This window comes from Meles meles, chromosome 3 (assembly GCF_922984935.1).
Source record: "Meles meles chromosome 3, mMelMel3.1 paternal haplotype, whole genome shotgun sequence".
Classification (NCBI taxonomy): domain Eukaryota; kingdom Metazoa; phylum Chordata; class Mammalia; order Carnivora; family Mustelidae; genus Meles; species Meles meles.
The window spans coordinates 149,633,266-149,651,734 of record NC_060068.1 but is presented as its reverse complement, the minus strand read 5'-3'; the positions used below and the strand labels follow the sequence as shown (position 1 = coordinate 149,651,734).

The following is an 18,469-nucleotide window of genomic DNA, read 5'->3' as shown; positions in this document are numbered from 1 at the left end:
AGTGTCCGCCTGATTGGAGGTAGTGATGGTAGCTGCCCAGGTTGAAGACAGGAGGTGAGGGAGGATACGTGGGAGTTATAACTCAGCCCATCACTTAAAGGAAACTAGGCTTGAGGATGAGTGGAAAACAGTTCAATAGTGGAAGTTCTTCTGAGTAGTTAGCATAACTAACATGCCTTAAGAAAACAGTAGATTGGAAGGTCAGGTCCAGTGGACCAGCCTCCATTAAGCGAACGGAGGACATCTAGTGGCTGGAGAAAATACCTACATGCAAACAAGATAGAACCCAATTTTCAATATGTTGTATTGACACAAACTTTTAAAATAAGATCAAAAAAAGCAAAATGGTGGCATGGGAAATTGGCTGTTCTATTTCTAGAGGATACAACCACAGCTGTTATAGACTATTTAGAGGACAAGGAGCATTTCTGATGGTAGAGGAAGGAACAAGGATAAACCCACACTTAAAATCTGTAGTTATGGTTTTGAGGAAGGAGTCATGGGCAAAGTGAATTCCCATCTAGCACATAAAGTTAGAGGACAGTCCCCAAAATGCCAGAGTGACACTCTTAAATAAGGCCCTATATTTTAATGGTATTCTTTGGTTTGATATGGAGAAAGACAAAAGTAGAGTTTTATAACTTAGAAAAGGTGATACAAGATATATGCTTTTATTTCCATGGATTTCTGAAATTATATACTTAAAAAATCTCTACCTTATTCAAATTTTCCCCCACTATATAATATTCATTATACCAAACAAACTGACACAATCATTGCTCATGAAAGATAACAGATTTAGAATCTAGTAGATTCTAAAACATAATTGATTGAAGCTAATTGGCTAACAACAAAAAGAAAAACTAAAGAATGTGAACCTTTACAACAATTTACAGAGCTCTGTTTAACTTAATAAATAAGAAAAATATGCTTTGGATAAGGCATTGCTTCAGCATTTCTCGGAGAATAAGGCACACAATCACTAGCATTACAAATCACAAATGTGTAAGAAAATCTAAAGACAGCAAATGGTACATAGGATACTGAAAAAAAAAAGCAAGTGCTGTTAGGACACTGACTTTTAGATCAAAGGAATATTAAACTGAAAATGTAAAATTTTACAGCAACTAAATTTTCTTTCTCTAATAAAGGTTAATCATTTTTAAGAGATCAACCCGCAAGAACGAAGGCAAAAGCAAATTTCCTAAAAATCCTTCATTTTGAAAAACCCATGTTTTGTTTCTCAGTATCAGGCAGGTATTTTAAAAATTATTTAACTGATACACTTTAAAATAGTGTGTAAACAAATTGGCAGCAACTAAAACAATTTTAATGGCACATTCAGGATTTTACATTTGAAGAAACTGGTTAAGTCCTTCTTTGTGTCAGTTCAAATTACATGGTTATAAGCCAAGTATCAATATTTTGTTAACTTTTAACAAAGATTTTGTCAAATTTAGTTACTTTTTCAGAACAGTTAAAACTGTAACACATGAGATTTTTGGACAAAGATACTAAAAAAATAATACTTGAGCAGGATGTTACTACAGTCAACGTATTACAATAATTATTTCCTAAAATGATTTCTGAAACAATAATCTAGATCTACGGTTAGTTACTATCTCGTATGGATATTATAATGATTGCTCACAAGGGTGCGGAAAAGGATTCTGCCAGTAATCGCAACGCACTGAAGTACCTGGCCAATCACACCATAATCAGGACCAATATACACGACACACAGAAATGGGAGTGTTTGCTCTACATCTTATGCACAATCTCATTTATGTTGGCTGTTCCACTGTTGCAGTATCTCGGGAAAATGTGGCTACAAATGTGACTTTTTGCAAATTAGTCGCCCTATGATTTGATCTGTTTTTCGTCCTGAAAGGGCCTGCCTCAAATGCATACTGAAAACTTAACAGGATCTGAATCTACTAGGAGCTATTAGTGGAGCCAGGTAAACAGAAGAAACAAACAAAACCTCTCATGGGATAAATCAAACTCTAATATTGTACTAGAGTGTTAGAGAAGAGAGAAGTAGAATTACAACAAATATATAATTTAACATAATTTTTTTAAAAAAGTGCACATGCCTCCTGAGCAAGAGGATTCAGGAATTATAATAATTAATATAATATAGTGTTAAAAATTCACTTGATAATGTTAGCTACCCTTAATTGTCATTATCAGAGCCATGTGCTTCTTGAAGCCTGGTGTACGGTTAGCTCAGACGTCAATGTGGATCCCATGTTTTGAAGACATCATTTGTCTGGTCCCTGTGAAATACATAATGAACGAACAGATGTGAGGTAAAGAGGAGGTGATGACAACGTAAAGCCAGAATGGCAAAGGAGAGGTTTTTCCAAATGGGCATATCCACAGGCCATGACGAAGTCCATCTCGGATATGATGTGAAGTCCAGGATATAAACAACATCCAGGGAAGAAAGCACCATGAGTCCTTGAGCTTGAAAAGGTGCATAGTAAACCTCAGGGTCAGAACCACAACTGGAATGACAGTAGAGCAGTGAAGAAAAGGTCTTCGTGGAAGAGTCAAAGCAGCCTGCTGGGGAGAGCAGTAGCTAGCATCATTTCCTTCTTGGCAAACAAAATTTGGTAGATGCTTCTTAACATTCTAAAACATTTTCTAGGAGTCTACTAGAAATACAATGGAAACATTTTCTATGTCACCTCTGAATACATATATTAAGTCTGTTACTTAGAAAGCAAAGAAAGTGAGTGGGAAATTCTCTGAAGATCTCAAGAACATGCTGATTAATTTTGTAAAGTTTCCTATTATTTGCTTAGAAAAGTCACAATACAAAAGTAATTTACATCCCAAATGTGTGGTTTGTGTAAATTTGGTTTTAGGGAATTATCTGGGGCCTCTAAACATTGAAAAAAATCTCACAAGTGAATAAAATACTCTTCTATTAATAAAGACATGAAAGGGAAATGTTTTTGTTGTAACCATTTTATACTAGCCTTGAATATTTTCAGAATGCACTTATAACATTTAGAAAGAGTCTACTATTTTAAAAAATTATTATAAAGTTGAGTTAAACTCCAGTAAAAATGTTAAACCATTATAAAAAATGTAATCAATAACTAAACAAATGAAAATTTCAGGGTTAACCTCTGAATGATTCTTGAATGAGGTTTTGTTCTCACATACTCTAAAGGCTAATTTTCAATAAGATAATTTCGAAATAAAAAGGAAGCTAAGGGCAGTGAAGATTGTCTAAACCGAATCTCCCCACACATCCTCAAAAACATTACAGACAAGGGCAAATAAAACTATACCAAACCCACTCAGCACAGACACAAGTCAGAGGGTACCCAAAACTTCAAACACTCTCAAGTATTAAAATAGACAGTACATCAGTGCACTTTCTCTCACACTTCCACCACAAGCCAGGAATGATGAAGAGACCTAAGACTGATCTATAATTACCACTGGAAAGAGAAACACTGGAAAGGGTCCTAGTTGATCAGAGCACTGGCTACAAAGCAAGGACTTAAAAGTGTGCATGATTCAAGGCTTTAAAAGGCATTGGTTCTGAAGGAGAAGATGGCAAAAATGAAGGGGGAGGAATCATTTGGACACTAGGTGGTAAAGAAGAAAAGGAGGAGAAAAAAAAATAGGTCCTTATTAAAAAAACAACAACAACAAAAAAACAGAGGCATAACTTCCCACCATTAAAATATAAGGCATCTGTCTATTAAGGAGACTGTACCTTGCCACCATGTGCAGTCACGCGACCCTTAAACCAGTGTCTTTAACTCTCACCTACTGACTGAACATCAAAGAGTTTATGCTACATTCCTTTTCCTTCTCCCTATTTTTAGCTGTTTTATTTCTACTTTGGCAGAACACATAACATTTCTGCATTGTTAGGTTTTTTCCCAAGATTTTATTTATTTATTTGTCAGAGAGAGAGAGCGAGCACAAACGGAGCAGCAGAGGGAGAAGCTGGCTCCCCGCTGAGCAAGAAGCCCAATGTGGGGCTCAATCCCCTGACCCTGGGATCATGAACCACCCACATTTCTATATTGTTATTCCAACCTTGTCTCCGCCTTGGTTTTTCCTTCCAGAGCCACACTGAACCAGGCTCAACAGCAGGGTAGGGCGAGAAAGCCTGTGGTAAGCCCTACTTGGAAGAGAGCAACAGTCTGAAGTTGAAGTTAGCAGTTATGTTCTGGATGTTTGAGGTTACACCGACTCTTTATACTTTCATTTGTGAAGTCTATTTAAAATAATAAATGCTAAAGAAGAAACAAGAAATTTCTGTTTCTTGGCTGATGTGTAAAATCTCAATCCAGATTTTTCATTCATAGAAAAATAATGAAAAATGAAAGAAGAAAAGGACAAGATCATAAAATCAAGGAAATAAAAACAGATCACTGACAAATGGAAGGAACAATAGACACTTAAAACTTAGTACCACTGGGACGCCTGGGTGGCTCAGCGGGTTAAAGCCTCTGCCTTTGGCTCATGCCCTGATCTCAAGGTCCTGGAATTGAGCCCCACATCAGGCTCTCTGCTCGCTGGGGAGCCTGCTTCCTCCTCTCTCTCTGCCTGCCTCTCCACCTACTTGTGATCTCTCTGTCAAATAAATAAATAAAATCTTAAAAAAAAAAACACCTTAGTATCATAAATACTTATTTTAGTTTTGGTATTTATTACTGATGATCACATACAATCTTATGGTTAATGTGAAAAAATGTTCAAATTTCATTAAAAAAAAAAAAAAGGATCAATACCAGCACTGTGCTACCCTAATATGCACTATCTCATTTAATCCCTGTAACAGTTGTATGGATTAGGGATTATTTCACAGAGCAGGAAGCTGTGGCTCACAGAGGCCAAGTAACTTCCCCAGGTTGTACATGGGGGTATGGGGGAGACTGAATTTGTCTCTCTCGCTTATATTCTCAACACTACTGCTTCTAAGTGAATCAAAGAATAAATACAGTACAGAGCCTAAATGTTTTTTTAAAATTACACTAAGTTCTAGATGAATACATTTATGAACCACACTTTTTATGATGCGTGATAGCTTATCCCAATCTCTACTAACATTGACTGTGAACTATTTGTCAGGGTCTGTCCTTTAACATGCTCATTTAGAGCACCCTGTGAGGTAAGTAATGACAGAACCCACACTTTACAGATGAGGACATTACGACTTAAAGAAGAAAGCGCTCTGCAAACACCACATACTAGGATTCAAACTCACGTCTTCTGATTCCAATCTCAAATACATGTTATTAATTTGTCTCTAATCAGGAATTACTGATTCCTTACTAAGTTTTTTAATAAGTAAGACAACCTCTGAGAAATACCTGGTATGTGACACCTAAAAGGAAGAAATGATCATTTCTCATTCATTCAACAAGTATTTACTGAACGCCTACGAGATGAGCCAGGCACTGTTCCAGGCCAGTGGTGAATAAAGCAAAGTCCTTGCTCTGTGAGTGTTTACAGATCATAAACACTGAAAAGGCAGGCAAATCTGTTGATACTTAGAGAATATTATCTGAACTGTATTTCAAGCTTAGTTCATTTGCAAAGCCACCAGGTCACCGTATAGCTAAACATCTCATTGAAACTCATCAACGTTCTCCACCAGGGACTGTGCCCTAATCAGCCCATGGAAATGCACACCTTTGGCCCCACAAGGGACCAGGGAATGAATCCACTGAAGTCATTCCCCAGGACTAAGAATCATCTTAAAGCTTTTCTCCTGTTAGGGAACACTAACAAGCCACATACTAACTGTGAAACATGAAGAATAAGGGGGAAATTGTAAGTGTGGTCCTGAAGAAAAAACAGTGAAAATAGACCCAGGAGAGCCCTGAGAATGATCCCCATTACTTTAAGCCAGTTGATTAATGTGTCCTTTCAGAGTTGGCTACATACCATCCTCTGTAAAGCCAGCACGGAATCATCAGGTACATTTACTGAGTCTTTACCTCTGTATGCATCCTTGGCACTTGGTGATGCCAATGACTTGATTAGCAACATGTCTGTGTTTGCCTTCAGGGAAGTACTAAGTGCTCAAAACAAAACTGGATGAATGGGATTCCTTATTTTAAAATAAGTATAATCTTCTCTAGCTCTAAAATGTTGCTGTGAAGATCAATATAACAGTGCTAAAGAAATTAAAGACCAGAAAAATTAAACATATATGTTTCTTACCTTTAAAGATAAAGATCCAGCTAGAAAAAAGTGGTCTACATCAATAACAGAGGCTAGAAATCCAGCTAAAATGATTTCTCCAAAGTCAGTTGTCTTCTTGACGCCAATGACTATTGCCCACAACCACATGCCAATCACACCATGTATGGCGTTATCCGAGAGGGCTCGAAGCCAGTCATTTTCCTGAATTACGGAAAACTGAAGAAGTCTGTCGGCTACCAGGCAAAACATCCCCAGACCAAGGCTGGAAATAAGAGACTCAGTGCTACAAGACTGGAGTAAAGCATGGGTCTTCTCAGCCTCAGACGCCATCACAGACAATATATCAGTATATACTAAAAGCCATCAGGAAACAAACAGTTTATTCTTGTTTACATTCCCAGTCACCCTAAAATAGAACACAGAAGAAAATGTTAATGCCGTATAACATTTCAATTAGTCATGCCTTGGATAAACCTCATTGGCTACGATACCACCACTGCGCAAAGCTTAATGCCATGAAACATTTAAACAAAACAGTCTCAACAATTTCACAAATAGAAAACCAATCTGTAAAAATGGTATTTCTTTAACCTTTGTCAGTAATTTCACTTTACCTTTCTCAGCTTCACTGAGATATAATTGATAGCGAACACATGAAGTTTAACGTATATACTGTGATGGTTTCATATACAAACATATTGTGAACTGATGACCACAATAAGGTTAGTTAACATTTCCATCACCTCACATAGTTACCTTTTTGTGCATGTGGTGAGAACATTTAAGACTACTCTCCTAGTACTTTCAAATATAACAAAATTGTACTTTTACATGTTATATACAATATGCCATGCAGCCCAATGAGAATTGGTTAGCTTTATAGGAACAACAGTTTACATGTTAGTACGGATCAAGGTGAATTTAAGAAAGCCCTCCAACTGCGATCTACTACTTTGAGGACACCAAATAGTTCTTTCGCTCAGTAATGTGTGCTGCATGGTAGTGGGCACCTATTGTGTCTGTGTACCCAGCAACTATTTTCCAGACTTCTGAAAACAGCATCTCCTTTTTTTAGGAAAACTGCTCATCACAATACCCAAACTCTGGAGCTGGTCAATTAGAATTCCCTGTTTCTCTTATCAGTTGTAGTAATTAGTTAGCAACTACGAATGAGTCATCATTTTCTAGTAGTGATTAGACTGGTGATAAATAATCTGGTCATTAAAGTGACCCAGGCTGGACCAATCAGATTTCCTTCTAGACTTCTCTCTTCTTACAGACCTGGATTCCACTATGTGGAGCAGCCTAAGAAAAAAGAACCTAAGGACATCAATTTCTCAGGTTCAATACTCAAGTTTCTCAGGGGTGCCTTAGTTCTTACAGCTTACCCTTTACTTCTATGACCTAACCCAGCATTCTTCCAATAACTCCCTTTTTCTTTTGTTGCCTCTAACCACAGAACTTTAATTGGTAAAAAGGTAATCATAATTCTGTGCTGAGTAGTTAACTGGCATAGAATACTGAAATCACTTATCCAGTCAAAGTTATCAATATTATGTGATACCTGAAGTTTTTGTTTTGTATTGTTTTGCTTTAATTCTGCAACTAAAGAATAACTAAATGATGTATTAAGAATGATTCAATTTCCATTTCATAATAAAAACTACCCATAGCTCATTTTATAGGGAAACACAAAAGACCTAGAACAGGAAAACAACTTGGAAAAAGATGAACTAAGTTGAAGGACTTACACCATCTGACTTCAAGTCTTACACAGCTGCAGTAATTATGACAATGCAGTGTTGGTATAAGGACAGAAAAGTAGAGCAATGGAACGGAACAGAAAGTGGGATCAGAAATAGATCCTGGGCAGTTCAGTTGGTTGAACACTTGACTCTTGATCTCAGCTCAGGTCTTAATCTCAGAGTTGTGAGTTCAAGTCCTGTGTTGGGCTCCACACTGGGTATCAAGCCTATTTAATAATCATAATAATAAATTTAAAAAGAAATTAAAAAAAAAAGAAATAGGTCCCCACATGCAAAAGCAAGTAAACAGAGAAAAGACAGTCCTTTCACCAAATGGTGCTGGAACAAGAGGATATCCACATACAAAAATAATGAACCTCAAACTATACTTTACTCCAGTATACAAAAATTAAGACAAAATGGATCACAGACTTAAAAGTAAAACATAAAATTATAAAAATTTTGGAAGGAAAGAGAATATTTTTGGGTCCTTGGGCTGTGCAGAATTTTCAGAAGCAACATCAAAAGGTCGATCTGTTTTTTAAAAATCGATAAATTGAACTTCATCAAAATTAAGAACATCTGCTCTTTGAAAGACTATGTTAAGAGAATGAAAAGAGGGGTGCCTGGCTGGCTCAGTGGGTTAAAGCCTCTGCCTTCTGCACAGGTCATGATCCCAGCGTCCTGGGATTGAGCCCCACATTTGGGCTTTCTGCTTAGCAGGGAGTCTGCTCCCCACCCCTGCCTGCCTCTCTGCCTACTTGTGATCTCTGTCAAATAAATAAAATCTTAAAAAAAAAAATATATATATATATATATATATATGTATGTGTATGTGTGTGTGTGTGTGTGTGTGTGTGTGTGTATACTTTATTATCAATAACAACAGCAGGCTTTCATGTAAAAGGAGCACTCTGAAAACAAGAGTTTATGGAGATCATGCCCCTATTCACCCAAAAAAGTTATCTGCAAAAACATCATGTGATTAATACCAACAATAAATGCCAAAATACTGTGGGGCAACATTAATAAACCTCTGAAAGAAAAGGATCATGACTGTAGGATTCTACTTAAATTAAATTACGACACCTCTGTGACAATCATGAATTTCAACAGTTTTGCCTTAGAAATTATAACAGCTATATATACAATTTCTGGGGGGAAAGAATGGAGGAACGGACTTCTAAATTACTAGGGAGAGAGAAGAAGAATAAAGAAAACTTGATCAGTACAGCAAAACAGAAAAGGAAAAAAACAAATAAAACTTTACTATCACTCCAACCCCCCCCCACCAAAAAGCAAAAGGGACCAAACATCAAACACAAATACTACAATAAATGTGAATGTATTAAATTTATCTATAAAGAAACAGATTGGGACAAAAGGAAACATCCAAGTTATTGTTCATAAGAAAATATCTCAAACAAAAAGTCTCAACAATATACAAAATAAAGAGATGAAAAAATATATATCTAGAATTAGAAGCCATTAAATCAGCCATGGTAATATTAATATCAAATACAAAATTCATGGCAAAAGACTTAGTGGGATAAAAGGGGTAAAATATTCAAGTCATTGTAAAGTTAGATGCTCACAGGGCACTTGGGTGGCTCAGTTGGTTAAGCATCTGACTCCCGATTTCAGCTCAGGTCATGAACTCAGGGATATGGGATCAAACCCTGAGTCAGATTCCATGCTCAGAGTGGAGTCTGCTTGAAAATCTTTCTCCCTTTCCCTCTGTCCCTCCCCTTGCACCTTGCTCTCTCTTGCACTCTTGCTCTCTCTCTAAAAATAAATAAATAGAACCTTAAAAAAAAGAAGATGCTTACATGACAAACTGCAAAGCAGTAAAATATGTAAATAATATCAAGTAGCCAAAAATAGGTATAGATAATCTAAATAATATAATTACAAGTTTGATTTCATATGCAGGTCTAAAATTACATATTTTACACAGAAAACACATTCTTTCCAAAGGTCTATGAAACGTTTATAACAGTTAACTACTCATTTACTCATCTGTAAGAAAAACTTCAATATGATCTAAAAACTGGAACTGTCCAAGCCAAATTCTCTGACCACAGTGCAATACGATTCATCACTTTTAAACTGGTTAAAAAGAAAAATAGAGTGGCCTAGTTAGCTCAAAGAAACTAAGCTTAAATGGTGGTCAAGTAATACCTTTAGAGCCAAAAGACTTGGTTCAAGTATTTATGCTCTATACACATTTTAGGAAGGAAAACAAAGTTCAGAGAGCAAGGACTCAGTCAACTTTGTTCACTACTATACCTTTAATGCATACTAAGTGCTCAATAAGTGTTGAATGAATTCACGAAAAATCTTCATACACTGGATCTGTTATTCAGCAGGAATTGCATATTAAATACTTAAAAGGCATTTAGCAAAATATAGTATCCTTTCCTGGGATCTGCATTTTTAGCAAGTATGAATACCAGGTAATTTTTATATTCACTAAACATTGAGAAACACTAGTTTACTGGAAACCAAAATGATGAAAACCAAGAGACAATTACCTTAAATTTAGAAACAGTACAGCTATTAGAACATTGTTCTGGCAGTTTCATTCCAAGTAAGGAAGCAAAGAAAGGATGAGGGAGGGGGAAAGAAAATATATCGTTACCTTACCAGGAACAAAAAGATAATTACATTAGTTTGTAAGTGAAAATGACTGCTGATTCAAGAGAATCCACTGAAAACCATTAGAATTTAAGTTGTGAATGGTGGCTAATTCAAGATAAACACTAAACTCATCTTTATAACAGACAAGCCATCATCAATGGGGAAGAATATTCACAACGGTAATAAAAACCCAAATACCAAGGAATAAACTAAACAAGAAATATTTATGAAGAAAACAACAAACCTGTATTAAAGGACAGAAAGATCAATCAATCGTACTATGTCAGCTCAGCCTAGCTAAAAGCACAGATTCCAGAATTCCCTTCCTTGTGAAGTTCTTGTCTTAATTGCATGTGGAGCTTGCATATGACCTGTTAGCTCACCTTGTTGGCACGGGAAGCGGGCTGGCCTGCAGCTCCTTCAGCTTCTCCAAATCCTGGGTCTGCGTGTGCAATCCCAGGGTCAAGATGCTAGCCTCTCCCGTAGATTACCCCCAGCATCAAAACTGGAGTTGGTGATAAGCCAATGCAGATTCCATTTGGTCCTTGCTCTTCTCCACATCCACTTTCCCTTCTCGACTGTGTCTGTCTACCTGACTTATAACTGCTTCAGGCTCAACAACGGACTCAGAGGCAGGAGTCTGCCCAGACTGCTTTCTCAGCCCCGGCAATTATAGAATGTCTAATCCCTGGACAAATCCCACACTCTTTGGCAGGAAAAGTAGTTCTGCTTCTTTAATGGAACTTAACTAACACAAGACAGCCAGAGACAACATTGATGGTGTCATTCTCCTCAAATGGAATCTATAAATTTAATATCATTCTAAATAAAATCATACCGGGATTTTTCTTTTAGGAACTTCACAAAGTGTTTCTAAACTTCACTGAGGAGAGTTAATGACAATAAACTTGGAAAGGCAGAGTAACCTAAGTACTGAAAGGTAAATACCAGAAATCGAATCAGTGTGTGTATGGGGGGGTGGGGAAGTGTATATAATACTAAACGATTAGAGGAACAATTATTATTTAACTCCAATCCTCTATCAGTTAGGATTCTTAAGTGCATGGAAAAGAAAACACTTGGGCAGTATATGCAAAAACATTTTATTAAAAGGAAATTGGGAGGGACGCCTGGGTGGCTCAGTCGGTTAAGCTACTGCCTTCGGCTTAGGTCATGATCCTGGGGTGCTGGGATCGAGTCCTGCATCAGGCTCCTTGCTTGGCAGAGAGCCGGCTTCTCTCTCCGCCTCTGCCTGCCACTCTGCCTGCTTGTGTGCTCTCTCTCTCTGACAAATAAATAAATGAAATCTTAAAAAAAAAAAAAAGGGAAATTGGGAAATTACAGATTTGCCAGGCTTCAGTGCTATGCCTCAAACGCCTCAGTGAAAATGACATCAACAACTTGTCCCATGAAGACCTCCCCACCACTGAGCCCAGCTTCCACTGCCTAACCTGTCACCAGATATTACCACTGGCACTGCACCAGTGCAGACAGGGCTGTCTGCTGCTGCCTTGGAAGACTGTTGGCAGTATTTGCTTATTTTGGGGCACCTGGTGGCTCGCTGGGTTAAAGCCTCTGCCTTTGGCTCAGGTCATGATCCCTGGGTCCTGGGATAGAGCCCCGCATCGCATCGCATCAGGCTCTCTGCTCAGCGGGGAGCCTGCTTCCCTTCCTCTTTCTCTGCCTGCCTCTCTGCCTACTTGTGATCTCTGTCTGTTAAATAAATAAGTAAAATCTCAAGTATTTGCTTATTTGATTTCATATAATATTTATAGAGTGGGGCAGGGTGTGTCCAACTGGCTGAGCCTACATCACATGACAAGCTGCAAGGGAGGTTGGAAAATAGTATTTGGCCTTCTCAGCACATATTGTAGAAAGTGGGGTCTGTTTCTCTCAGTTGCATAAGAACAGCATACTCACAAATATACTATGCTGGACAGGAAGAGGAGTGCATGCTAGTAGTTAGTCTGTTAGGCTTTAATTGCTAAGTAGTACCGGAGAGAGTCAATCCTCAGATGAAACCTGAGATTGGATCATGGATTCAACCTGCAATGCATAGTTTAATACAGTAGAGTTGTTTAATCAAACTCTAGGTTTGGGGCGCCTGGGTGGCTCAGTGGGTTGAAGCCTCTGCCTTCGGCTCGGGTCATGATCCCCAGAGTCCTGGGATGGAGCTCCACATCGGGCTCTCTGCTCAGCAGGGAGCCTGCTTCCCTCTCCTTCTGCCTGCCTCTCTGCCTACTTGTGATCTCTCTCTCTGCCAAATAAATAAATAAAATCTTAAAAAAAAAAAAAGAAAACAACTCTAGGTTTTAAAATGTCACATCCACATGGATCAGAGTTTTGCAATATAATAGAACATTTCCCTGATTAAATTAAGAAAGGGAATTAGTTTTGTTGACTAGCTGCCTGGAAAATGTCTATGATTAGATAGCTTTGGTAATCAGTTTGGTTATTAAGTTTGGGGTATTTACATGAATTTGTAAACAGACTTCTACATAGTTCAGCTAGCTTGACTTTCAGAGAGGAGGTCAAAATTATTTTTAGTTTATTTTCTAGAAAAAGTTCTTAAGGCTATTTATTTGTCAAAAAGAGAGGGAGAGAGAGTACAAGCAGGGGGAGCAGCACGCAGAGGGAGAAGCAGGCTCTCCACTGAGCAAGGAGCCTGATGTGGTGCCTGATCCCAGGAGCCTGGGATCACGACAGGAGCTGAAGGCAGCTGCCTAACTGACTGAGCTACCCAGGCAACCCCAAAATAGGCAGATTTAAATACAAAAAGTTACACATGGATATTTAGCAAGGCATTGTTATAAGGAAAAATGAGAAACTGTTATGTCCAAAGTCACTAGTCATGAGACTAGTGAAATAAATGCCACAAAATTATGCAGCCATTAAAAAAATAACTATTCCCATCTTTACTGGCATGGAAAGATACTCAACATATTAAAATTTAAAGGGAAGCCTATAAAATATGTAAAATGTTAATTTTTATTAAAAAATATGTACATATACTGCACATTTTAAAAATACAGAAAACTGGCACTTGGTTTATATTTCACCCATGGGCTTTAATATGATTAGTACTTTTTCTCCCTTTCTTGGATTCCCTAAACATTTTCTTTTCTTTTCTTTTTTCTTCAAGAGAGAATGCGCTTGAGCAAGAGAGCACCTGAGTCGACGGGTGAGTGGGAGGGCAAGGGCGAAGGTGGCTGATGGAGAGGGAAAGAGAGAAAATCTTAAGAGGCTCCAAGCCGAGTGTGGAGCCAGATGCTGGGCTCCAAAGCAGGGCTGGATCTCATGACCCTGAGATCACAACCCGAGCCAAAAATCAAGAGCCAGACACTTAACCAACTGAGCCACCCAGGTGCCCATAATTCCCTAAACATTACCAATGTCTTCCTATTATGACCATAAAGCAAATAGAGCTACTCTGAAATTAGTAAGAAGTCATTAAATAACTCAGACCATGATGCTAAAGTCAGTCCCTTAAAGGTGTAATTTTTAAAAAGTAGAAAAATACTTTTAACATTATAAATATCTATTAATAAAAATTATATATGACATCAATAAACTAAAAATTTTATATAATTCTTATAAGTCAAATTGATAATATAAAAATAATTTTTTATATTTATGTATTAGTTGACATAGGCAAAGTCTGTACCAAAGATTTCTCTATCTGCAGGTGAAGTATACTTATAGATTCCTTTAATTTTTTCATATTATGAAGACTTGCTTTGCACAGAACAACAGTTTTATTAATGATAATGGAGTCTAAAGCAATCCTCAAATTCTTGGCCATTTTCAATAAAGAAAATTGTTCTGAAAAGCACTAAGATTAGGTTAAAGTGTACAGATTCTTCCAGGATGAGGAAATGAGTGACTTCAATGTACTTTCAAACAAGACCAAAGTGAAAAAAATGCAAAAGATACCTCCAAGTCATGAAACCTTTCTATAAACCTCAGGATTTACAGTTTCATAAATAATGAATCATTTGTTTCTACTTTACAAAATAAACTTAAAACTTGCATGGATATAAGTCAATCTGTTTAAAGGTTCAGTGCATATAATTTTATGTTTTATAAAATATCCCTTTGCACCAAAGTTAGATGCCAGCATCCACTTAGCTGGATGGGAGCTGGGACACACAGATCTCACTTAATGACCACGCCAGAGAGGTGCTACACTAGCAGCAACATCCCCCTCCTTCGGTAAGCTGTGGCCTACAATTTAGCCCAAAGAAGAAAGAAGGCCTTTCAGGTGGATGGGTGTAAGAATGTAGGCTGGACACACTTACGCAAAAGCTCAACAGAAAAGCTCTACTGTCATTCAAACTACGCTTGAATCTGTGTTTATTACAAATTTATGTTCAAATCTTATCCCAGACAGGAACAAATGTTAAGAGGTCATTATCCACTTAACTGCAAATTGCATGATGTCACGCTAAAGCCGCTGCATGACATCCACCTTCTTTTACTCTTGGGACAATTTTTATCACCCCAAAATATATTTAAATATTACTAACCTTGTGTTTACATGAGTTCAGATTCTAAAAGGATGAGGTAGCTTATGATATGTTACGAGCAAAGTGAAACATCAAAAGATCACTTCAAGTACTTAAGTGGTGATCCAAATTTAGTGACCTGAAAAAGAAAACCTTATTGTTTATAAAAATATATCATGCTTTGTGAAGAGGAACACATACACCTAATGGGGCAACACAAAATGCATCTTATAAATGGAAAGTATAAAACAGCTTGCTTGGTGAGAGAGGAACAAAAAGCTAATGAGTGAACCTGGAAGTAGATCCTTCAGCCGCAGTCAAGTTTTTAGGTGCCCAAAGCCCTGCAAACATCTGGATGACAACTGCATGGGCCCTTGGGCTGGAATCACCCAACTAAGCCCTTGCAAAGTCTGAGCCAACAGACACAGTGAGATAATACTTGTTAAATGTTTTAAGCCTCTAAGTTTTCGGGTGATTTGTTATATAGTAGTAGGTATCTAACACAACGCTCTTTCCATTTTTATAAAGGTATAATTGTGGTTCCAGAAACACAATTCTGACATCTATTCCACTTTATTAGTGCATAGATTTAACATCTTTGGCTTAGATTCTGAGGATAAGGAAAAAACACATCGGGGGGGAGAAAGAACATTAATGATTGTACTGCCTTTATTTATTGTCTCTAAGACACCCAAGTATACCCATTTTTCTTCATACCTTTTTCTTCTTTTTGCCACTTCCTTCCCTCCCCTACAAACAGAATGGACCCTGAAACCTCAAAAACTGTAAAATAACTTTGTTTAGTCTACATACTTACTTTTGTTGGGTAGTTCCCTCAAGAGTAATTATAATTTTCTTTTAAGCCTCTCATGCATAAAATCTAATGTGCTGAAGGTATTTAATAAATATTTCATTGCATTAAAACGGGGTAAGCTGGTAAGCAACTCAGCTTATTAACTAAAACTACTTTGGGGGGGGCGCCTGGGTGGCTCAGTGGGTTAAAGCCTCTGCCTTCGGCTCAGGTCATGATCTCAGGGTCTTGGGATTGAGCCCCGCATCGGGCTCTCTGCTCAGTGGGGAGCCTGCTTCCTCCTCTCTTTCTCTCTCTGCCTACTTGTGATCTCTGTCTGTCAAATAAATAAATAAAATATTTAAAAAAAAATAAAACTACTTTGGGGATGACATCTTGTCTCATAATAGCATAACAGGTCCTTATGACTTGGAGCCACTTTCTACAATGGTCAAACTGCCACACTGCATTCCATTATTGTAAAATGTCATCAACTATGGGATCTTTTAAGTATACATAGTAGTAATCATCAACTCCACAAACATAATTAGCCAGTTAGTTTAATTATACACTAATATGCAGTTTGTTAATAATCTTAGACAAATATTTCTGCCAAACAAATTCCCCCCAAATACCTGCTTCACTCGCCCACTGCACAAATATTTACAAAAACCTGAGGTAAAAGCAGTTCAAAATCTGATAACTACCTATAGTATTGCTTTACAAGTAAGTCTTTTTCAATGCCAGTGCTGTAGAAATTAATATATTTAATTTTTTTAATTTTAAATTTTTAAAGTAATCTCGACACCGAATGCGGGGCTTGAACTCACAACCCCAAGATCAAGAGTCACATATTCCACCTACTGAGCCAGCCAGGCGCCTCTAATATATTTAAATTTTTAATTCTATAATGCCCAGAGCAGATGCCAAATATAACGCAGTAATTTGCAAAGGAAAGAAACACAAATCCGGCTCAGTTTCACAGAAACTTTTTATAGCCGGAATATAAAATGTTTAGTTCCTACATGTACCATTAGGAATAAAACATACAATTCTGAATTTAAAACATATATAAAGTCTCAGCAAATTTCCCAAATCATTCTTGCCCAAGGCTGGTGTGATGCAATAATTTTTAAATGCCGATTAAGAAAACAGGGCAGGAAGCCCCAGCGTCAAAGGAACCCCGCATTTCCCATGCAAGCAAGGTACTGCTCTGTCACACTTAGAGTATTCACGCCTCCAAGGACCCGGGGCGCGTGGGGCTCTCGTGCCTGTTGGAGAGCAATGGGCAACTCCTGCAAGACCCCCGTCACCCCTCTCTGGGCCAGAGAAATGCCAGGGACACAGAACCTAGGCGAAGACTGGGTGTCTGTGGAATCTCGAAGGCTCCACGAAGCCCAAGGAAGACGCCGGGGCTTCGCGCACATCCCGGCATCGCCGGACAGTGCCGGCTGTCAAGCACACCCCGCTGGCTCTCGGGCCCCGCGCGTTCGCCGCCCCTGACGCCCTCCCCACCCGGAACCTGGAGTCACGGCTTCCCACCTCAGGACGCAGTTTCGCGGAGTCCACTCAGTCCCCCTACCGCCCGGGCCCTCCCGGAGATCGGCCGCGCCCACCTTCGGCTTTCCACCAGGCAGCCCGCAGCGCGAAGGACGGCCCCGCCCCTTTACCCGCCCCTTTACCCGCCCCTCGGCCGGCACCATAGAGACGCGGCCGCGGGCCAGAGCGGCTCCAGCCCCCAAACGTCGGCTGAGAGGACGCCGGGATACTGGCCCCATTCCTAACGGACGAGAACCGATAGCTGTGTTCTCTGGAGCAGGTGGTGGCTGCCGCGAGTTCTTCCCCGTCGTGCCCCATAAGGAAACCTTTGGGACAGTGGAATAAGTCAAAGTGCCTTGTTGGCTTCCTCTATCAAACCTGGGCATTCCTTCTTGACTTTGCCGGCGCCGTGCCCCAGACTTAGCAGCCGACGTATCCACAACGCATCTTACTGGCGGCTGGGGACGGAGAAGTAACCTCACCTAATGTCGGGTGCACGGGCCCTATACCCAGACGCTTGAGCTAGGAGCCAAGGGCCATCTTGGGTCTCGAAGGGGGAGAGGAATTTCCGGCTTCCTGTACTGGGTCTTTCAGGTTGGGCGCCGGAGTTTTTCACGAGATGGAGGGACCCGGCGATCTTGCAGATCCGCCGCTCCTTCACAGCGCTCCAACGCGCCCTTAGGGTTTTCTTGATAATTATTCTTTGCCACTTTGTGGGTGGACGGTGGGGGCTACGCTTTATTGCGGCGTTAGTGACAGGGCTGGGCCATTTAATCCTGACTACTAAACGCACAGGAGTTGGGGAAAAGAAAAGAAAACAAAACAAAACAAAAAAACTGCATAAAAGGTAGCTTGGCGCCAATTAACCGGCCTCAAGATGCAGCTTCTTAATGGGAGTATGGCCAGGTCCCACCTGCCTTCCTGCCTGAGTGAGCACCAAGATGTCTAGCTTGGCATTGGCCCTAGGAAGCACTGGTGCGAAAGAACAGTTTCTATAATGTGCATTGCTTTTCTTCTTCCTACCTACAGTTTCTCCAAACAAGGGTGAGAGGGAAAGCAAGGGC

At 39.1% G+C, this 18,469-nt stretch overlaps 1 protein-coding gene across 1 annotated transcript; it reads right to left on the bottom strand.

Annotated features, from left to right (window-relative positions):
* Positions 1 to 17,522, bottom strand: TMEM267 (transmembrane protein 267). The gene is made up of 4 exons (XM_045998767.1): positions 17,409 to 17,522; positions 15,098 to 15,215; positions 6,205 to 6,592; positions 1 to 2,565 (listed from the first exon to the last, which is right to left on the bottom strand). Exons 3-4 carry the CDS (start codon positions 6,514 to 6,516, stop codon positions 2,230 to 2,232), a joined length of 648 nt encoding a protein of 215 aa, XP_045854723.1. The 5' UTR covers positions 6,517 to 6,592; positions 15,098 to 15,215; positions 17,409 to 17,522; the 3' UTR covers positions 1 to 2,229.
* Between the last annotated feature and the right edge of the window lie 947 nt (positions 17,523 to 18,469).